Source organism: Erinaceus europaeus, chromosome X, assembly GCF_950295315.1.
Source record: "Erinaceus europaeus chromosome X, mEriEur2.1, whole genome shotgun sequence".
In the NCBI taxonomy this organism is placed as follows: domain Eukaryota; kingdom Metazoa; phylum Chordata; class Mammalia; order Eulipotyphla; family Erinaceidae; genus Erinaceus; species Erinaceus europaeus.
In genome coordinates this window covers 42,950,027-42,973,437 of record NC_080185.1, presented here as the reverse complement: position 1 = coordinate 42,973,437, position 23,411 = coordinate 42,950,027, and the positions used below count along the sequence as shown (strand labels likewise).

The following is a 23,411-nucleotide window of genomic DNA, read 5'->3' as shown; positions in this document are numbered from 1 at the left end:
CTGTGGCCATTTTTTTTTCTTGATAGAACAGAGAGGAATTGAGATAGGAGGGGAAGATAGAGAGGGAGAGAGAAAAATAGACAACTGCAGACCTGTTTCACTGCTTGTGAAGTGACAGCGCCCCCCCATCAGACAGGGAGCCAGAGGCTTGAACCAGGATCCTTGTGTGGGTTCTTATGCTTTGTACTATGTGAACTTAACCCAATGTGTACTGCCCGGCCTTTGCACCCCCAAGCTCTATAACTGTCTTAGTTCTCACATTGCTTGACAGACAGTCTAGCTACCTCCTTTTTTGTTTTTACAAGTTCACTGGTTTTAGTCATTTACATTCCACATATTTGCAAAAACCTCTGGTAGTTGCCCTTCACCTCTTATGCCACTCAGCATAATCATCTCCAGTTTCCTCCATTTTGTTCTTGACCACTTGGAACTTCTCTAAGGCCTCCACTGAGGTAAAATGGATGCTCACCTGCATGGATAGATTATTCTCATTGAGTGGCCCTCCTCCCCCATTTTGCTTTTCCAAAGCCATTGAAAAGGCCTCAAAACTGGCTCTGTGGTAGTAAAGGAAAGACACACAGTGTCGTTGTTTTGGCTTTGTTTCTGTAGATTTCTGCCTCCACTTCCTCTCCACTACCTCATTCTCTCAGGGTGGAGACACTGGAGAGTATCACCCTCTTTGGAAGAGAATTCCCAAAAGGCAGATGTGGGTGGCTCCCCTTGGACACTCCCAGGAGGGCTTCCTTGACACTAGCACTTCCCCATCTCAGTCTGCTAACTCACCCACCTGGGAAGTGGGTTTTTCAATGCCAGAAAGAAGAAGGAGGACTCTCTGCCTGAACCCTAGTCCTCCTTCTGTTCATCTTCTTGGGCAGATTACAGTTTTAATGAAAATCCCTCCGATTTGATGAGCATTTCTATAAGTCTGTCCCATGCCCTCCTGAAGCTTCTTAGAGAGGAAGGCGCACATCTGCTGTGGTCACTGAGGCTGGCATGAGACTGGGACAGCAGAGGAAGGAGCCTAGGAGCCTGAAAAGTTTGGCTTCAAGTGCTGATCAAGGAGGGAATGTGGCCAAGCATGCCTAAACTCCTGAATGAGGATTTGGGGAATCCTTTAGTGAACCCCTCAAGATTACAGGGCTACTAAGTACTGAACCCTTTGAAAGTGTCTTAGAAAACAAGTGATCTATTTTCCTGCTTGCCTGCTGCGTGCAATGTGCTTGGCTGTGTTCATGCCCCCTGCTGGCAAGGGGGAGAATTGAAGTCAGATCATATGCAGGGAATGGTGTGGCCTTTCCTGGAACCCATGGCTTGAACTTCTAGTACCTTTCCGTGATCTGCTCTCTCTCCCCCTGCAAGTGATCCAACTGCAAGAGGAAACCTGCCTCCTTCCTTCCTCTGAACTTGAAGTCTCCTGATGTTCTCTGAGAATTAAAGGCCAGAAAGGGAGAGGAGAGGCTGAGAGAGGAGGGAGACAGGGAGGTCGGCTGGCCTCTGCCTTTTCTCACACTTCATTGCAGAAGTAGAAATCCTGGAGTCGGGTTGTAGCACAGCAGGTTAAGTGCACGTGGCACAAATCACAAGGACCGGCATAAGGATCCTGGTTCAAACCCCCAGCTCCCCACCTGCAGGGGAGTCACTTCACAAGTGGTGAAGCAGGTCTGCAGGTGTCTTACCCCCCACCCCTCGTCTCTCCATTTCTCTCTGTCCTATCCAACAATGATGACATCAATAACAACAACAATAATAACTACAATAAAATAACAAGGGCAACAAAAAGGAATAAATACATAAATAAATATTTTAAAAAGTAAAGAAGTAGAAATCCAGGGATGGTGGCTAAGGAAGGGGCAAGCAAGACAGGGAGACAGAAAGAAGAAATAGTGAGGGATCCAGGGGGAAGTTTGCAGGCTTCTACCCACTGTAGTGCTCTGGGTGGGACCCCAGGGGGCCCCTAGCCCATGTTTCTCTCCCAAAGGCACCTCTCTGTCTCTGTCTCTTTACTCACAGGGAATCCCACCGTCTCCCACTGCAGACATTTCTGTGAAATGATGGTGACTCTTAACTTTAGTTACGGTGGCACAAGCTTGTGTGGGACCTTTTCTTTCTTTTTTTATTTTTTAATTTTACTAGTGAGTTAATAATGATATTGTGGGATAAGAGGGGTACAATTCTATACATTTCTCACCACCAGAATTCCATATCCCATCCCCTTCATTGGAAGCTTCCCTATTCTTTATCCCACTGGAAGTATGGATCAGAGACCTTTATGGGGTGCAGAAGGTGGGGGATCTAGCTTCTGTAATTGCTTCTCTGCTGGATATGGGCATTGATAGGTTAATCCATACCCCCATCCTGTTTCTATCTGGGGAGGTGGGGTTCCAGGACTCATTGGTAAGGTTATCTGACCAGGGAATTCAGGCTGGCATCATGGTAGCATCTGCAGCTTGGTGGCTAAAAAAGCATGAAGATACAAAGCAGAACAAATTGTTTAATAATCAGGAACCTAGAGGGAAGAATATAGTGCATTAGAATTGGGGTCTTGATGTTGGAAGAAGTTAGCAAGTCTATTTTAGGTATATTCTAAGGGGCCCATGACTTTACTAATTTTTGCCTGAGCCTGACAGCTAACATGCTGGTGGACTAAAAGTGTAGTCTGGGAAGATGGGTCAGAGTTGGGAATAGGATCAGAAAGTTGGATCAGGGCAGAGAGTAGCTCCCAAATATAGGGCAAGTATATAACTACTGTTAACTGAAACCCCATCGATCTTACCTAGGGCTCATGCCTATTCACATTTAGCACAGGAGCCTATGTAACCTCTGCATCTCTACTGGTATGAGATTACATTCCATGGTTATAGCTAGGAACATTTTAGGCTGCACTTATTTCAGGACCAGTCTTTCTGAAATAAGAGAGGCAGAATATTTTGACCAAGCCTCCTTTCTTACAGTGGGGCAGTTTCTACCATTGTTGTTCTACACTGAGGGGCAAGGTCCTGCAGAGGCCTTTGGGGACCTTTTAAGAATGCAGGTTCCCAGGAGTTGGGAGGTAGCACAGCTGGTTAAGCGCACGTGTCACAAAGCAAAAGGACCAACATAAGGATCCTGGTTCGATCCCTGGCTCCCCACCTTCAGGGGCGTCGTTTCACAGGCAGTGAAGCAGGTCTGCAGGTGTCTATCTTTCTCTCCCCTTCTCTGTCTTCCCCTCCTCTCTCCATTTCTCTCTATCCTATCCGACAATGAGGACATCAATAACAACAATAACTACAACAACAATAAAAAGACAACAAGGGCAACAAAAGGAAAAATAAATAAATAAATAAAATTTTAAAAAAAGAATGCAGGTCCCCTGGCCACACTTGCACCCAGGAAGAAGCTGCCAGGCATGGGGATTGAGAGTCTGGAGTTACCGTGAGCTCCCCAAGTGATGGTGATACACCTTGAAGTGAGGGCCCCTGCCTGGGATGTATGGGGTGTGTGTGTGTCTGATTTTAGCCTTCTGCCTTCTCAGCCCTGCCTCCTGCCCTGCCCTGCCCTGCCCCCACCCCCTTGTCTGAGCTCCCAAAGAAATGTTAGTAGTGAAGTCTTCTGTTTTATGTCACAGCTTCTCCTTAGTTTCTTCTCACCATTAGTCTTGGGGGAGGAGGGGCTTCTCAGGAACAGTCTCCTGATATTCTGAAGCTGTTGGCAACTCGCCTTAGATTAAAGGAACACAGAGTCAGTGGTTTCTGAAGGTGTCAGCCACAAGCTACCCAAGCTGTCTCAGGTAAAAGTCAACTCACCCACCTCACTCGGGACTCTTCGTAATTTGGTGGGTAAACTGTTTTGGGGGGGGGGGCGGTTAGCTCTACCTCTTCTCTTCCTTCTCTCTTCTCTTCATTCTCTTCCTTCCCTTTTGCTCCCAAGAAAGAAGAACTGGGATTTTCAGTAGCTATGCTATGTTCTTTGCTAGAAATATTTTTGCAAAATACATTTTTTTTAAATTGCCACCAGGGTTCAATACTGACACTGAATCTACCGCTCCTGGTAGCTATTTGTTTCTCTTTTTTTTTTCCTTTCTATTTTTATTTGGTAGGACAGAGAAAAATTGTGAGCGAGAGGTTGATAGAAACGGGGAGAAAGAGAGACACCTTGCAGACCTGCTTCTTCTCTGCAGGTGGGGTGCAGGGGCTCAAACCTGTGTCCTTACTCATGGTAATGTGTGCACTCAGACCCAGGTATGTCACCTCCTGACCCCTGACTTTGTTATTTAAATTATGATAGAGAGAAGGATAGAGGAAGGGGGGAAAGGGAGAGAGACAGAAGGGGTGAAGGAGAGAGAGGGAGAAAGAGAGAGAGCCAGGGCACCACTCTGGTGGATATGGTACCAGGAATTAAACTCCAAACTGGGAGTCTCAGGCATGCAAGTCCTGTGCTCTGCCAGCTGAGGAATTTCCCCAACCCAGTAGAAGGTTTGTCATTTTTCTCTGTCTGTTTGTTTTTACCAGAGCACTGTTCAGGTCTGCTTATGGCGGTATGAGGAATTGAACCTGAGGTGTTGGAGCCTCAAGAATGAACGTCTTTATACAGAACCTTTTATGCTGTTTCCCAACAACACCCTGTTTCTATGCCACCAGGATTTTTACCAGGACTCAGTGCCTGCATGCCTCCACCAATCTCAGTATTCTTTTTTAAAAATTTTATTTTTGATAGACAGTAAGAGATAGGTTTATACAGTTTTTTTTAATTACCACCTGGGTTATCTTTAGAGATCAGTGTCAGCACTATGAGTCCATTGCTGCTGGTGGCCATTTTTTATTTATATATTTTTGATAGGACAGAGAGAAATTGAGAAAGGAGGGAGGGAGGGAGAGAGTGAGAGAGAAGAGAGAGAGGAGAGAGGAGAGAGAGAGAGAGAGAGAGAGAGAGAGACCCACAGACTTGCTTCACTGCTTACATAGCTTTCCCCCTGCAGGTGGGAGTTGAACCCAGGCCCTTGCACACGTCAATGTGTGTGTGTACTCAGCTGTGTGCACCACTACTCAGCCCCCTCCCAGGTTTATTCATTACCTTCATCTTTCAGTTCTTGGTCAGACCCCATTGAGAGATATTTGACTGAGTGAGAAAGGAATTGGTTCCCTTGGGTGGTGACTTTCTCAGTGCAAGGGAGAGCTGGGCAAAGGGCCAGGTAATCCTCCTTCTCAGGGTTGTGTGTGTTTGGGCTGAGTGGCTGGTTTTTGAGTGCCGGTTGAGATCCTTGTGTAAAGACTTGTTCCTCAAATGCAGGTGAGTTTATATTCCTGTGTTGTGTTGTGTTGTCCACATAAAATAGACTTCCCCAAACACTTGTAGCCAGGAAGAGGGAAGCAATTTGGGAAACGTTGAGTACAGGTTCCAAGGAGGAAGCCAGACATTTGTTTGAGAACAAAGGAAAGAAACAGAACCATGGTGGTAGTGGGGCAGGTGGGGTGGGGGCGGGGGGGGGGAGTCAGGGAAGATGCAAAGAAAATAGGCTCCAAGCCCTGGCTTTTCCAGCAGAGGTCCGGTGCACGGAAATTGGGACTCTGAAGTCAGCACTTGAAGGGAATTTTCAATTAATTTAAACTTATTTATGAGAGAGGAAGAGGGAGAAGAGAGAGGGGAAGAGTGAAGGAGAGGGAGAAAAGGAGAGAGAGGGAGAAGGATAAAAGGGGAGAGAGGGAGAAGGAAGGAGGAGAGAGTGAGGGAGGAGAAAGAGAGGGAGGGAGGGAGGAAGGGAGAGAGGGAGAGAGAAGGAGAGAGGGATGGAGAGAGGAAGGGAGAAAGTGAGGGAGAAGGAGAAAGAGAGGGAGGGAGGGAGGAAGGGAGAGAGGGAGAGAGAAGGAGAGAGGGATGGAGAGAGGAAGGGAGAAAGTGAGGGAGAAGGAGAAAGAGAGGGAGTAAGGGAGAGAGTGAGGGAGAAGGAGAAAGAGAGGGAGGGAGGGAGGAAGGAAGGAAGAGAGTGAGGGAGAAGGAGAAACAGAGAGAGGGAGGGGACCAGAGCATCACTCTGGGACATTAGATTAGATATCCATCTCCACACCTTACATGCTCTTAGATTCAAAGCTATAACCACAGTCCACCTCCCATATTGCCATAGGCAGTTTTGAGCTGAAATTCCTTTTACTGAAACATTTTGAGGCAGAATCACTACCCCCCCCCCCAAATTGTGACTCTATAAACTCATCCCATGGCTTTTAGGGTTCCCTGACAGGTGGAAACCTGCCACTTTCCCTACTTCTTTCACTGTCCTGGAGGTGCAATAAAACAGTGGAAGAGAGAGAGAGAGAGAGAGAGAGAGAGAGAGATGGGAGAGAGAGAGAGGAGATGCAGAACTTAGAGAGTAGTTTCTGAAATCAGAGGAGAGCCACTAGTAGATTTGCAAAGCTTCCTGAGATCACTGGGACATGATGGGGTACACTGACACCAGGCCCAAGCTCATGGAGGGATTTCTCACTGCTTTCCAATCAGAGACGAAGACAACTCATAGCCCCAGCCGTTCACCTGCTGCAGGGTGAGGGATTAGGTCTCCCTCAACCCCGAGGAAAAAAATGAGGAAGGAAAACTTGGCTTTTGTAAGGCAGTACACTCTACTGCTTATAATACCTAGGGCTCAGTGAGCATTGAAGTAGCCTAGTTCCATGCTTAGAACTGAAAAAAATGAAAATGAAAACCTGAACTTTTTCAGGTTACAGACCCATGCCCTCCTCTTCACCACACTGTTTTCCTCTCCATTTTAATTGATCTTCCAGTTTTCTTCTTTCTTTCTTTCTTTCTTTCTTTCTTTCTTTCTTTCTTTCTTCCTTCCTTCCTTCCTTCCTTCCTTCCTTCCCTCCTCCCTCCCTCCCTCCTCCCTCCCTCCCTCCCTTCCTTCCTTTCTTTGTTTCTTTATTGGTGGATTAATGGTTTACTATCAACAGTATTTTGGACATGTATAACATTTCTCATTTTTTCATATAACATTCTAACCCCCCACCTAGGTCCTCCTCTGCCATCATGTTCCAGGACCTGAACACCCCACCACCACCTCCCCAGAGTCTTTTATTTTGGTGTGATACACCAACTCCAGTCCAAGTTCCGCTTTGTATTTTCCTATCTGTTCTTGATTTCCAACTTCTGTCCATGAGTGAGATCATCCCATATTCATTCTTCTCTTTCTTGCTTATCTCCCTTAACATGATTCTGTCAAGCTCCATACAAGATGAGGGGAAGAAGGTTAATTCACCATTTAAAATTTCTGAGTAGTATTCCATTGTCTGTCTATCTGCCTTCCTTCTTTCCTTCCTTCCTTCCTTCCTTCCTTCCTTCCTTCTTTCCTTCCTTCTTTCCTTCCTTTCTTCCTTCTTTCCTTCTTTCCTTCTTCTTCTCCTTCTTCCCCCCTTCTTCTTATTTTCCTCTTCCTTCTGGGGAAGGGGGTATGGAATTGCAGGGGCAAAAACTGAATGGGCATTTGGGCCTATGGCTTATGGAGTTAGAATAAAGAGGTCTTCTCTAGGTAATTTGGCATCACCAGCTAGGTGTTGGGTTTATTTCTAGCTTTGGTGTCACATTTTATTTATTTATTATATGGAGTTAATGAGAAGAGGGAAGGGGGAGATAGAGAGGAAGAGAAGGAGACACCTGCAGCCCTGCTTCACCACTTGTGAAGCTGTTCCCCACCACAAGTGGAGACTGGGGGCTTGAACCCAGTTACTCAGACATGATAATGTGCATGCTCTATTGGATGTACCACTACCCAGCCCATCGTATATCCTTTCCCATAGGGTGATTCTTTAAAAGGCAAAGGGCAATAAATTCACCTTCTTCATCTCATCTTGGATGGAGCTTGAAAGAATTATATTAAATGTGATAAGTGAGAAAGAGAAGGACTAATATGGGAAGATCTCACTCAATGACAGAAGTTGAGGCATAAGAACATAAAGGAGAACTTAGACTGGGTTTAGTGTATTGTAAAGGACTCTGGGGTGTGTGTGGGTGGGGAAGCTCTTGGTGTATGATGTTGGAGAAGACCTAGGATGGGGGTGAGAAGATTTTGCAGAAAACTGAGAAATTCTACACATATACCGACAACTGTATCTACTGTCAATCATTATTTCCCCCAATAATGGTAAAAGTAAAGGGCATCCCAAAGGTTTTGTCAGATGCTTTATCCTCCTTTTTCAAAATTTCCATGCAGTATCTCAGAAAAGGAAAAGCATGTCCCTGGTTCATTAGATCAGAATAACACAGTCCTGGAGCATGAAGTCAGCTGTGGTGACTTCTGTGCCCAACTCTTAGCAAAAGCCCTTTTGGTGCTGGGACCATGGGGGTTTAGGGTGGGCTGACTTGACGCTGAGGGTGAGAAGGAAGTATTGGGGTACATTGTGTACCTTCTCTTCTTGCCTCAATTTCTTTAAAGTGGGAACTGGGGAGTGATTTGGATTGGAGAAAGAAGGCTGGTTGATTTGACTTTTCTCCTCTTTGTCACTGAACAAGGTGTCTTTGCCCTACATGCCTTTCTGTTTTGTTTAGAAAGTTCCTCAACTCTTCCCACACTGGACATGCCTTTGTAGCCTCTGTGGTGTGAATAGGAAGTAGGTACTATGTCTTGCCCCCCGCACACACACACTGGAAGTGGATACTATGCCTTGCCACCACCCCCACCCCCATCTAATTAAGCTCCATCTCTACTGCCTGGTCACTTGCTGGTCAACTGCTGGTCAACTCCATCTCTACTGCCTGGTCAGCTGCTGTTTTTTGGTTCTTTTTTTTTTCTTGTCCACTCTGGATAAGAACAACAAGGTTCCTGAGTAGGGTCTGACCTGCTCTCGGTTCTTGATTCTCCCAGGAAAGCACTGAGCTCCCCCACTGTTCTCAACAAGGGGAACCAGCAGCCACAGGGGACAGCAACCCGTCTGAAACCAAGGTGGATGGATGTCCAGATAGTGTGAACCCCCAAGCAAGAGAAGAAGAGCAGGAGGGTGCTGCCATGAAGACTGGCAAACGGCAGGAAAAGAAAAGAAAACACTGTCAGACTGAAGCCCTGGACCTGGAGGCACCTACGAAGACATCCAAACAAGGTACCAACTCTCACCCACCCCCAAGCAAAGAGGACTGGGGAGAAGTTGTAGGTTACTCATCCATCTTCCTCAGTCTCTAGAGGTGTCACCTGTGCTACCTAGGAGAGCCTGTGTCCCTCCTGCACTGCCAGTGTCTTAGAGCAGTTACTATGACAATCCAAGGCATAATAGCGAGCCAACTATTCCAGACTATTCCAGAATGATCTCTCATGCGTGATCATACATGATTATGCATGATCTCTGCACAATCACTTACTTGCAAAACTTACTTCCAGGCTAAGGAAGCCTCCTCCCCATTTCAGCAATGAGGAACTGAGAAGTGGGGGTTACCCCCTCACACACACACACACTCCACTCATTCCTAGTTGGGTCACACAGGTAGGTATCTGAGAAGCAGCAGCTATTGATTGGTACATTTTTCTGACAGAGGTTGGCAGTGTGGCAAGATTCAATATCAGCTTCTTTCAGAAAGAGGAAAGAGGGAGGGAGAGTATGAGAGCAAGAGGGAGAGGGAGAGAGAGAGAGAGAAAATGAGAGGAAGAGGAGAGGGAGAGGATGAGAGGGAGAGGGAAAGAATGAGAATGAGAGGGAGAGAATGAGAGGGAGAGGGAGAGGATGGGGAAAGGGAGAGGAAGAGAATAAGGGAGAGGGAGGAGAGAGGGAGAGGGAGGGATGGGAGAAGGAAAGGGAAAGATAAATCAGAATATCTGTCACATGCACTGCAGGGGATCATAGGACCATGGGCCTTGTACCCATAAGGTGTTCAGTGTATCGTTGAACCATCTGGAGTGGTTCTGTGCTGTCTGTGAAACAAACCTAGGCTGGCTCAGCTCTGACACCCTGTTTTCTGAACCACAGATGTTTCCACTGACCAGGGGTCCAAGCCTGATTTCAACATCCAACCTGCATCTTTTGACGCCTCTGATCTCGAATGCTCCCTGTGTATGAGGTAGGTGCCATGCGTGAAACCACTTACGCTCACTGTCTGAATCATAGTGTGTCATGGCACTCATGTATCTGTCGGAGACGCACGAAGAGTCAAGGTATTTGCAGTCTGACAGGTCACGAAATTGAGCATTTAATCCCTCCTCCCCTTCTGTTTAAGTTTCTAAGGTGAAATTTAGTCTCTCTGTGTTGGTGAGTAATAGGGGTGTGATTGTATTCTGATTCTTGGCAGAAAATCAGGAGCAACATATATATATATATATATATATATATATATATATATATATATATATATATTACAGAGAGGCAGGGGCATGGGGTGGGGTGGAGAGTAGAACGGAGAAAAGAGAAAGGGGTAGAGAGAAAGAGACCAAGACCATAGCGTACTAGCTTCCTTCAGTGTGGTGGGGGCTGGGTTCGAACCTGGGTCATGAACGTGACAAAGCAGCACACTATCCAAGTGAGCTATTTCACAGGCCCCAAGAACAACATACTAATTCTACAAGTAATTGAGGGCTGCACTTGTGAGGACCTTTCCAAGACTCTCATTCTCATGGGCTGGGAGAGATTCATTTAGTGCTCAGAAAAGTCACTCCCTGATTTCAGCACTACAGAGATCCAACCCTCAGTCTTTCGGGACTTGGAAGTCTCTTTTGAGGTTTACTTATTGTTCATGCCTTAGCCATTCATGGGAGGCCCCCACTGGGCCTCTGAGGGCAACAGGGATGTTTTGAGATGTGGAGCAAAAACTAATAGATGAGCCAGTTACCTAATGGCCCAGTAACCATCTTGACAATGAAAATAAAATGAATTCAGGACTGGATGGTGGCGCACCTAGTTGAGTACACATGTAATAATGCACAAGGGCCCAGGTTCGAGCCCCCAGGCCCCACCTGCAGAGGGAAAGCTTTGTGAGTGATGAAGCACTGTTGTAGATGTGTCTCTCTCCCTCTCTATCACCCCCTTCCCTCTCAATTTCTGGCTGTCCATTCAATAAATAAAGATACTGACAAATATAAAAATAAATAAAATATTTTCTACTTAACTCAGCTGGAGCTACTCAAGTTGCTTGGTGCTAAGGAGGGTGTTTACTCTCCTTCTCTCTCATCTGTCATTTCCTCCCCTCAGTCCACCACCACTCCCGTACCCTGATAGCAAAAAGAACACAAATTGAAGGATGTAACTGGAAGGGAAAGATCACTCCTTCCAGACATGCCAATAGTTCTTCTTCGGGCTTCTTCTTCTAGCATTTGCCCTTCTTCCGTAGCCAGTCAACAGCGTCAGGTTGAGCCTGATGTAAAGTTTCAAGACCTCCTTTGAATCTGGAGAGGTGGCAGTCGTTGACTGTGGGTCATAGTCTGTCTGGAGCCGCAGGGGCAGTTCGGGTCATCTCTGGCTCCCCAGCAATGGAACATAGTGGTGCACCGGCCATGGCCTGTTCGATAGCGATTGAGGAGGGCCCAATCATAACGTGCTAGGTCAAAGCCGGGTTGACGCTTCAGGGGTCTGTGATGAGGTGTTTGTTCTTGACCTCAGCTGACTGCCAGCTCTGTTTCCAAGAGTCTGGAACAGAGAAGTTCAGTGTAGGCGTAGGGGACCAGATTGGGTGACAAGACGTCAAGCGTTGGACAGGGTGGGCGAAGATATCCACGTATATTGGCAGGTCCGGTCGAGCGTAGACATGGGAAATGAACTTAGATGATGCCGCATCTCGACGAATATCTGGCGGGGCGATGTTGCTAAGAACTGGCAGCCATGGAACCGGGGTGGAACGGATGGTTCCAGAAATTATCCTCATGGAGGAATATAATTTGGAATCAACCAAGTGGACATGGGGGCTACGGAACCATACTGGGGCACAGTATTCTGCAGTGGAATAGCATAATGCCAGAGATGATGATCGTAGTGTGGAAGCGCTCGCGCCCCATGAGGAGCTGGCCAGTCTTGCAATGATGTTATTCCTCACGCCCACCTTTGCTGCAGTTTTTATGAGATGTTCGTGAAATGACAGAATGCGATCGAGAGTAACGCCAAGATAGACTGGCTGGGCTTCATGCCGGATTCTCGTATCGCCAAGCTGCACATTAAGCTCACGGGAGGCTGAGGCATGGTATAGATGGAAAACGGATGATACCGTTTTAGCAGTGCTAGGGATTAGTCGCCATTTTTTACAGTAATCAGATATCAGAGACATGTCTTTCGTGAGTGTTTCCTCGAGGATGTCGAACTTGGATGCCTGAGTTGCACAGCAGATGTCATCTGCGTAGATGAACTTCCTTGAAGAAGTTTCTGGGAGGTCATTGATGTAAATATTAAATAGCGTAGGAGCCAGAACAGAACCCTGGGGGAGGCCACTTGAGACAAGTCTCCATCTGCTAGACTTGTCACCCAGATGCACCCGGAATCTTCTGTTTTGGAGAAGAAACGATATAGTGTTGGCCACCCATGGAGGCAGGCATCTTGAGATCTTGACTAGGAGACCACGGTGCCAGACCGTGTCATAGGCTGCTGTGAGATCAACAAAGACAGCACCCGCCTTTAAATTCTTCTGGAATCCATTTTCAATGTAAGTTGAGAGGGCCAGGGCTTGTTTGCAGGTAGATCTTCCTGGGCAGAAACCAGCTTGGGCGGGTGATAGGAATTTCTCTGTAAGATGAGAAATACGTGACAGAAGCAGCCTCTCAAGGAGTTTGTAACACATGGAGAGGAGAGAAATTGGTCTATAGCTGGCGGCCAGTGTTGGGTCTTTCTTTGGTTTCAAAACCGCTATAATCTTCGCACGACGCCAAACTTTGGGCATAGACTCAGATTCCAAGATGTGGGACAGGAATGAAGCGAGCCACTTCTTTGCCACGGGACCCAGGTTAAGAATGAGTTCTGGGGTGATGTTATCATAGCCAGCAGCTGTTCCCGGTTTAACCCTCTTCAAAGCGTCTTCCAGTTCAGACAGTGTAAAGGGAGAGAGTTTTGGAGATGGACAAGATAACTGGACGTGGGATGACCACTCATGAGAAATTTCTCTTTTCTAGACTGGGTCAATCTTAGCACGTCCAACTTGAGTTAGGTGACTGGCCACTGAGTTTGAAGATACGGGAGGATGGGAGACGGGAGGGGGTTGGCTACCGGCACCCAGTCTGTGAAGAAGCTTCCAGGCCTTCCTACTTGAGAGGGTGAAGTTCAGACTTTCCTTGAGTTGTTGCCAGCGGGCTTGGCATGCTGCATCCAGGGAGGCAATGAGATGGTCAGCCACATCTGGGTCGCCCGACTCATCAGACTGCTTTAGTAGTTGCTCGCATTCAGCATCAAGACAAGGCGTATAGTTAGCACGTCTCCCACGAGGAATGGCTTGGGAAGCTGCTTTGAAGATGGCTTGGCGGAAGCGCCTGTAGGAATCTTCAGAGGAGATAGAGTTAATTGGAACTGCAGGAATAGATTTGTTGGTAAGATCACTGAACAGACGCCAGTTTGCTTTCTGAAAGTTCCATCTTAGTTTCTCCGAGCACAGAATCAATGGGAGCTGGAGACCAATGTGGATGATAGCTGGGCGGTGATGACTGTGCAGGAAGATCTTGAGAACTTGTCTCGTAGCGGGAAAGGCTTGGCCGTTGACTGTGCTAACCCAGCACAGGTCGGGTGACGAGTCTGTGAAAAGAGCCTGGCTGTTTGGGATCGTATAATAGGGAGAGGTCATTTGCTGAAGCCCAATTGGCTAAGATAGAGCTGTCAGCACGAGTGGAGGAATATCCCCAGTCTTGGTGATGACTATTAAAGTCTCCAACGTAAACGGCTGGGTGATTCGGGCTAGGCAGGACCTCATTATCCCATGAGGCACTGGGAGGCTTATATACGTTGACGAGCTGAATAGTTCCAATAGTAATGGAGTCGTAGAAGGTTGAAAAGGCTGTATGGTAAACGTCCGCAAGACACGATTTGGCGTAGATGGCTCGGCCGTGTTTAGGATGGAGATTATAGCATATTAAATCGAATCCACTGATAGTGAATTGAGCAGCTTCATTGACTGCTATATGTGTTTCTTGTAGGCAGATAACATCTGCCTGATGCTGTACCTCCAATTGACCAATAAGAACGCGTTTGGCAAAGGACAACCCCTCAACATTAAGTTGGAGGACTCTCGAAGAGCAGGACCAACAGCTTGAAAGCTGTCAGGAGCTGCTTGTTGCTGGCTTTGAAAGTGACTGGGATCCATGTGGATTCAGTCGGCTAGGAAGGATCGTCAGTTTCCCCAATGAATGGGTACTCACGAGATGCACCACGGGAAGGTCAATCCAATGCACCCTTCTTCGGGCTGATATCTAACTAAAGGCTATTATTATTATTATTATTATTATTATTATTATTACTTCAGCACTGTGCTAATGTAAAATGCTTTCTTGTGAGAAAATCTGGCTGCACTCTGATTTGTTTTCTACTTGTCTATGTAAATTTCATTTTAATCAGAGCTTTGCTCAGCTCTGGCTTCTGGCGGTGCTGGGAATTAAATCTGGGACCTGGGGACATGGAAGTCTTTTTGCTGTACCATAAGGTTATTCCCTCAGTACTCTCTTCTGATTTTTAAATGCCTCCTGGAGTGTTTCCCGAAGCTGTTACTTAGAGTGGTAAATAAAAAGGGAGAAGGATTTGAGTATATATCGATTTCTAGTTTGCTCTATCTGGCTGTTTGTCCAACCTGTCTGTATTGTGTATTGATTTATCATCTGTCTGCCTCATGATCTTTCTGTCTCTTTACTGTCCATCTCTCTAGCTTCTATGTATTTATTGTCTATCTATCTCTACCCTTTATCTCTCTGTCAATGATTTGTCTGTCTGTCTCTGATCTATCATACATCTATATCTATATCTATTACCTCTCTATCATCTGTCTGTCTCCATGTCTCTCTCATCATCAAGGGCAGAAAGGGAAAACACAAAGTAAAATTTGGACTGGGTGTGGTGTATATTCCAAAGCATAGGATACTGGGGAAAGAGGGGAAGGGAGGAGGTGGAGAGGGTCTTGGGGCCCTGGTGCATGATGGTGGTCAAGGACCCAAGTTGAGGGTGAGACTATTCTTCAGACACCTACCAAGGGAAGATGAGAAATTATACTCAGGTATCAACAACTGTACTGTAAGCCACTAACTCCTCAATAAAAGGAAAAGGGGAAAAGGGGGAAAGAAGAAGCGACAGCAATGAGCAGAGTATTGCAAGGTGATCTGTTGTAAGCACCTGACCCTTGAACTATTTTCTAAGTGATAATTCTGTTACATCCTTCTTAGTAACTGCGTGGATGGGGCAGTTTGGTCACCACTCTTGCTAAGAGTCACCATGTGCAGTCATATCTGTCTCATTCATCTGCTCACTAAATGTCAGCATCAATTATCGATTGCATTTCCCAGTTAGCCATGGCCTTGTTATTTCGTACACATTACATCCCTAAAATAAGTAATACGTCCAATTTTGAGATTCACATCCAGACCCTCATCATCAGCACCTCTGAATAACATATAAAAACACTCTGATTGTTGGGATGCAGATGACTGAGGAAATGAGCTGTTCTGCTTGGACTGGTCTCACAGTCAGAGCACAGTGGGGCATCCCAACTCAACCAGCTTGGTACACTTTTCAGAGATGGGTTTCCACAGTGAAATGCACACAGTAGAAAGGTACCCAAATATCTTCTGTTAATCAAATGTTGTACAGAAGCTACTCAGGCAGCAGTTCAAGTGATACAATACTGCTAGGAACTGCCCATCTGCCATTCCCCTCTTCTCCCTCTGAAACCACTATCTTGACTTCTGTTGATTCTTATTTTTAATTTTTTTCATTTAATTTTATATTGGATAGAGTGAGAGAGAAATTGAGAGGGGGGAAGATAGAGAGGGAAAGAGACAGAGAGACACCCACAGCCCTGTTTCACCACTAATGAAACTTTTCCCCTGCAGATGGGGACCAGGGGCTTAACCATGGCCCTTGATTATTTTTTTAATTTAAAACATTTATTTAAATTTAATTTAATTTATTTTAATGAGAGACAGATAAAGAGGGAACGATGATAGATAGATAGATAGATAGATAGATAGATAGATAGATAATCAGAGCACTGCTCAGCTCTGGCTTATGGTGGTGCTGGGGATTGAACCTGGGACTTCAAAACCTCAGGCTTGAAGGTCTTTTGCAAAACAATTTTTCTGGTGCTCCTACTTTATTTTTTGGCTTAAATATTCCCATTTTATTTAAAAAGGGAGACATTAACAAAACCGTAGGATAGGAGGGGTACAACTCCATACAATTCCCATCACCAGATCTCTATATCCCATGCCCTCCCCTGATAGCTTCCCCATTCTCTATCCCTCTGAGAGTGTGGGCCCAAGGTCATTGTGGGTTGCAGAAGGTGGAAGGTCTGGCTTCTGTAATTGCTTCCCCGCTGAACATGGGCATTGACTAGTAGGGTGGGTCTCTGGGGAAATGGAGCTCCAGGACACATTGGTGTGGTCGTCTGTCCAAGGAAGTCTGGTCAGCATCATGCTGGCATCTAGACCTGGTGGTTGAAAAAGAGAGTTAACATACAAAGCCAAACAAATTGTTGAACAATTATGGACCTAAAGGCTGGAATAGTGCAGATGAAATTTTGGGGGGTACTCACTGAAAACTCTAGTGTACTTTTTGCTTTCAGGTATATATTTTGCCATAGTTTATGGATATGTGTGAACATATGCTCAATCTCAGGGGACCTGGATTCCCATTTTACTGCTCCCTTCTTCCTGTCACTACTCTGCTTCTTCCTCTCTCTCTCTCTCTCTCTCTCTCTCTCTCTCTCTCTCTCTGTCTCTCTCCCTTTCCTCCCTCTCCCCCTCCCCTTCTCTCTCATATGAATTTTACAAGCCCTATGTTACTCAGATATGCTGCAGACACCTTCTCTCACTCTGTGACTTGCCTTCTGGCTCTCTGAATAGCACCTACTGATGAACTTAAATTTTTTCTTTTTTGGGGGGGTGCAGGGCGACTAATGGTTTACAAGACAGTTGCTGACACATGGGTACAATCTCTCCTCTCTGCATAACAGGACACCCTCCAATTTAGGTCCTTTTCCACCATCATGCAGCAGGATCCCGAAGTTCTTAATTTCAGGCACAGTAAAGATGATCAAGCTTTTCTTTTATAGTTGATCCTTTTTCCAGCATTGGCCTTTTTTAAGAAGGTTCTTTTCACTTTCAGGATATAAAGATGGCCTCTTATTTTACCTTCTACATGAATTTATTTTTTCTGTGTCATTAAAATAGTTTGGGTTGAACTGGTTTCATGAATTCAGATCCTACATCCCAGTCACCATGCTTCTCCTTAGCATATCAATGCATTGTAGACTAGAACTTGGTTCGTAATTGGTTATTATTGTTGATGTCACCAGGATGATATAACAATAATACCACCAGCATAATATTGCTTCCAGCAGTTATCTTTTTTAAATTTTGCTTTTTTCCCTTTTGTTGCCTTTGTTGTTGTAGTTATTGTTGTTATTGATGTGATCGTTGTTGAATAGGACAGAGAGAAATGGAGAGAGGAGGGGCAGACAGAGAGGTGGAGAGAAAGATAGACACCTGCAGACCTGCTTCACCGCCTGAGAAATGACTCCCCTGCACATGGGAAGCCAGAGGCTCGAACTGGGATCCTGACACCAGTCCTTGCGCTTGGTGCCACATACACTTAACCCGCTACGCTACTGCCTGACCCCCATCAGTGGTTATCTTTATTTCTTTCATCTATATAGACAGTGAGAGACAGTGATGGAGAGAGAAGGAGAGACATTTACAGCACCACATCACCTCTCATGAAATTACCCCCCTCAGATGTCCCTTCCCATGCAGTAGCTCAGGACTTGGACCCAGATCCCTGTGCATAGTAACGTGTGCACTTTACCAAGGTGAGCTACATGGGTTTCTTTGAGCCCACATGAAATTGAATTGGGTTTATGGTGTAAGGATCTGTCCAGTTTCATCCCACCTATGGATAGCTAACTGTCCCAAATAGTATTGAATGAGGGTGCTATTTAGGCTTTGACAATCTCCTCCCTCTCCTCCCTTTTGAAGTTTCACATTAGTCATGTATCAAGAATCCATGTCTGGATCTATTTCTGGGCTTTCTATTCTGCCCCACAGTCTGTTCGTCCTCATGCTAGTCCTACACCAGCTTAATCACTACAGCTTTATGAGACGTTCTGATGTCTGGCAGGGCAAGTCCTCCCACGTCGAGGCTCCTCCAGAGCCCCCCTTCCTTGCTTTTTAAAATTTAATTGTAGGTTTATTTTTAAATTTTTTCTTACATTTGATAGGACAGAGGAGAAAGCAAGGGAGAAGGAAAAAGAGACACCTGCAGCACTGCTTTGTAACTCCTGAAGCTTCTCCCCGCAGGTGGAGCATGAACCAGGGGCATGAACCTGGCTTTTTGTGCGTGGTAACATGTGCGCTCAATCAAGTACACCACCACCCATTCCTTTCAGAAGGCTTTCTATTCTCCTTGGTCCCTTGCTGACTTGTCAAGTACCCTTCTTCTTCTTCTAGCATTCGCCCTTCTTCCGTAGCCAGTCAACAGCATCAGGTTGAGCCTGATGTAAAGTTTCGAGACCTCCTTTGAATCTGGAGAGGTGACAGTCGTTGACTATGTGGGTCATAGTCTGTCTGTAGCCACAGGGGCAGTTCGGGTCGTCTCTGGCTCCCCAGCGATGGAACATAGCGGCGCACCGGCCATGGCCTGTTCAATAGCGATTGAGGAGGGCCCAATCATAACGTGCTAGGTCAAAGCCGGGTTGACGCTTGCAGGGGTCTGTGATGAGGTGTTTGTTCTTTACCTCCGCTGACTGCCAGCTCTGTTTCCAAGAGTCTGGAACAGAGAAGTTCAGTGTAGGCGTAGGGGACCAGATTGGGTGACGAGACGTCAAGCGTTGGACAGGGTGGACGAAGATATCCACGTATATTGGCAGGTCCGGTCAAGCGTTGACGTGGGAAATGAACTTAGATGATGCCACATCCCGACAAATATCTGGCGGGGCGATGTTGCTAAGAACTGGCAGCCATGGAACCGGGGTGGAACGGATGGTTCCAGAAATTATCCTCATGGAGGAATATAATTTGGAATCGACCAAGTGGACATGGGGGCTACGGAACCATACTGGGGCACAGTATTCTGCAGTGGAATAGCATAATGCCAGAGATGATGATCGTAGTGTGGAAGCGCTCGCGTCCCATGAGGAGCTGGCCAGTCTTGCAATGATGTTATTCCTCACGCCCACCTTTGCTGCAGTTTTTATGAGATGTTCGTGAAATGACAGAATGCGATCGAGAGTAACGCCAAGATAGACTGGCTGGGCTTCATGCCGGATTCTCGTATCGCCAAGCTGCACATTAAGCTCACGGGAGGCCGAGGCATGGTGTAGATGGAAAACGGATGATACCGTTTTAGCAGTGCTAGGAATTAGTCGCCATTTTTTACAGTAATCAGATATCAGAGACATGTCTTTCGTGAGTGTTTCCTCGAGGATGTCGAACTTGGATGCCTGAGTTGCACAGCAGATGTCATCTGCGTAGATGAACTTCCTTGAAGAAGTTTCTGGGAGGTCATTGATGTAAATATTAAATAGTGTAGGAGCCAGAACAGAGCCCTGGGGGAGGCCACTTGAGACAAGTCTCCATCTGCTAGACTTGTCACCCAGATGCACCCGGAATCTTCTGTTTTGGAGAAGAAACGATATAGTGTTGGCCACCCATGGAGGCAGGCATCTTGAGATCTTGACCAGGAGACCACGGTGCCAGACCGTGTCATAGGCTGCTGTGAGATCAACAAAGACAGCAACCGTCTTTGAATTCTTCTGGAATCCATTTTCAATGTAAGTTTCAAGTACCCTGAAAACAAACAAATGAAATCACCCACTAGGATTTTTCTTTGCTTTCTTTCAACAAGGTATCAAGGTTTTTAGTTTCTTTGTCTTTTTAAAATATATTTATTGGGGAATTAATGTTTTACATTTGACAGTAAATACAATAATTCTTTGTCTTTTTTAGAGACTTTTTTTTAATTGATGAAAGAGAGGAGGAAGGAAGAGAGAGAACCAGAGCATTGCTCTGGCACATGTACTGTTGGGGATCAAACTCGAGATCTCACGCTTGAGTGTCCAGTGTTGCATCTGATAGCTCACCTCCCAGTTCACTACAGCTTTGTTTTCAGAAGAAGTATCATACAACTGAAACAACAACAACAACAACAACAACAACAACCTTTATTGGGACATTTAGATGGAACAGTGTTATATATCAAGTTTCCATTACCAACTTCTTTTTCTTTTATTCCTCCTCTTCCTTCCTTCTTTTTCTTTTTTCTTTCTTTCTCTCTCTCTTTCTTTCTTTCCTTCTGCCACCAGGATTATTGCTGGGGCTCAGTGCCTACATGACCCCACTTTTCCTGGTGACTATTTTTGAGAGAGAGAGAGAGAGAGAAGAAAGAGAAGGAGAGACACCTGCAACACTGTTCCACCACTTGTAAAGCTTCCCTACTGCAGGTGGGGAGGGTGGCCTTGAGCCTGGTAGCATTTGTTAGACTTATTCCTGGGTACTTGCATTTCCAAAGCAAATGTAATTTTTTAAAAAGATACATTGTTTTTATTAGTGACTAAATAATGATTTACAAAATAATATTTCAGGGGTAATATTTCAGCTTCACCCTGCCTACAGGTTGCCATTTAAAAAACAGATTTTGTAGGCTTTGCTGCTGCTTTTAGAACTCTAATCATATGTATATATGTTTATTTGTCTAGCTCCCTCTCAAATTCTGTCATTCCCTATTCTAAAAAGGTCACTCTGCAGATCCTCTTAGAATTTTAAAATTCTTGTACCATGTATGAATAATGGCTTGGTATTTCCCTTTACAATCCTCAATTTTTTTCATTTATTTATTTTGAGAGAGGTGGGGGAGAGGGAGAGGGAGAGGGAGAGGGGGAGAGAGAGAGAGAGAGAGGGAGAGGGAGAGGGAGAGAGAGAGAGAGAGAGAGAGAGAGAGTCCAAGAACGTAGTACCGAGACTTCTTTCAGTGCAGTGGGGGTTGGGTTTTTCACATGGCCATGCAGCATACAGTCCAGGTGAGCTATTTCACCAACCTTGGCTTTGTACCTTGTCCCCTCCAGTCACCCACCCCTCCCCTCCCCTCCCCTCCCCTCCTCTCCTTTCCTCTCCTTTATTCTTCTCTCCTCTCCTTTCCCCTCTTCTCCTCTCCTTTCCACCATAGTACACTGCTTCAAACCTCCATCATAAAAGTTTATTATCATGAGTTTCATTTGGGGGCCAATGTAATCGTTAATATGCATTAAATCTATTAAATAACTCATCTGCTTTTTAAACAGGACTGTGAAATTTTTTAAAAAATTAGAAAGAACAAATACACAAAAAGCCTTCTTTCTATTCCAGAGCTTTGCTGGCTGGCTGATTAGAAATATCAGATCTTTCAGTCCCCAGCTCCCCGTCCTTGCTGGATTTTACTCTTTGTCCCCTGAGGATCTGCCATTTGTCTCCTCTGAAAGCTCTGCAGGTGCCTCTGGTCATTAATTCTCCAGAACACTCACAGAAGGTTCCCCTAAGCAGATCAGCAGGCTGCTGTGACACAGTGACATTCCCAGCACTTGTTGTACAACCCAACCACCGAGGCACTTTTAACAATTCTCTTGATGCCTGGCCCCTAACTGTGGGCCAACATCCTGGACCTCTGCTGGTGTGGTAAAAAGTTGCTGTAGTTTTTTTTGTTGTTGCTGCTGTTGTTGTTAATTACCCAGCTGATGGGGTTGAGTGGAGAGGAGCAAGACGGAGGGCTTACAGAGGGGTATGAGGAAATGTTTGGGGCTAGTTGATTCTGTTCTTTACATTGACCATAGAAATGAGTTCAAAGGCATGAGTACTTATCAAAGTTTATCCACCAAATCTGTGTACCTTGCTGCACGTTGATTAGTTATCAGTGTGGCTGTCTAAAGCAAAAAAAAAAAAAAAAAGAAGAAGAAAAGAAGAAGAAGAAGAAGAAGAAGGAGAAGGAGAAGGAGAAGGAGAAGGAGAGGAAGAGGAAGAGGAAGAAAAGAAAAGAAAGAAAAAATCTCACCAGGCGATTTTCACACATAACGATTGTTGAGAATCTTCATGCAAGCAAAAGTTGCAGCCATTGAAACATAAGTTGGTGAGGGGCTAGGTGGTGGGGCACCTGGTTGAATACATGTCACAATGTGCAAGGACACAGGTTCAAGCCCCCGGTCCCCAGCTGCAGGGGGAAAGCTTTGTGAGTGGTGAAGCAGTGTTGTGGGTGTCCGTCTCACTCCCTCTCTATAACCACTGCCCTTTCAAATTCTGGCTGTTTCTATCCAAAAAATAAATAAAGGTGAAACAAAATTTTAAAAAATAATCTTTAAACAATAAAATAAAATAAAGAATAAAGAAAAGAAAGAAAGAAATGTAAGTTAGGGAGACTTCCAGCTGCCAGCAGTTGGCCTGAGTACATGTGGATGCCTCTGCCCCTTCTGGACTCCCATTTCATTCTGGATGTTGGATTCAGTTTTTCCTCAAGCATATTATTATCCTTATTGCTACTATCTGATTTTGGAATTAGTGATTGGATGGTTACTGGCAAAATTATAAGATTGCAAGGGTGTAATCTCACATCACTCACTAAAGTTCTGTAATATAATCCCCCCCAATGAAAATCACAGTTTTCACAAATTCTTAGGGACAAGTTGGCTATTCCTTTTTTATTATATCTTTTTGTAACAGCTATTTACAGAATTACCAGGTTTCAGGAGTCCTTCTCCTCCTCCTCCTCCTCCTCCTCCTCCTCCTCCTCCTCCTCCTCCTCCTCCTCCTCCTCCTTCTTTTTAATTATATTTTACTCTTTATTGCCGCCAGGGTTACCACTGTGGCTAGGTGCCTAAATGGCAAATCCTCCATTCCTTGTTGCCACTTCCTTTTTTATTTGACAGAACAGAGAGAAAGTGAAAGGGGAGGTGTAGATAGAAAGGGAGAGAAAAAGAGAGACACCAGCAGCACACTGCTTTACCACTTGTGAAGGTTTCTCCTTGCAGGTGGGGACCAGAAACTGGATGTTAATGTGTGCATTCCACGGGGTGAGCCACCACCTGGGCCTTCAGAAGTATTTCTCTTCCTTCCTTCCTCCCTCCCTCCCTTCCTTCCTTCCTTTCTTTTTTCCTCCAGGGTTATCACTGGAGCTCTGTGCCAGCACTATAAATCCACTGCTGCTGGGGGCTATTTTTTCCATTTGGTTGTCCTTGTTGTTGCCCTTGTTGTGACTGTTATTGTTGTTATAGCTATTTTTGTTGGATAGGACAGAGAGAAACGGAGAGAGGATGGAAAGACAGAGAGAGGGAGAGAAAGACAGACA

At 45.5% G+C, this 23,411-nt stretch overlaps 1 protein-coding gene across 2 annotated transcripts in view; it reads left to right on the top strand.

Annotated features, from left to right (window-relative positions):
• Positions 1-23,411, top strand: part of LONRF3 (LON peptidase N-terminal domain and ring finger 3) — a 59,233-nt gene that overhangs the window by 16,221 nt on the left and 19,601 nt on the right. For both annotated transcript variants that reach the window (XM_016191418.2, XM_016191417.2), the window contains 2 exons: positions 8,825-9,056; positions 9,915-10,005. In XM_016191418.2, the coding sequence (XP_016046904.1) occupies positions 8,825-9,056; positions 9,915-10,005 (323 nt within the window). The remainder of the gene's footprint in view (positions 1-8,824; positions 9,057-9,914; positions 10,006-23,411) is intronic.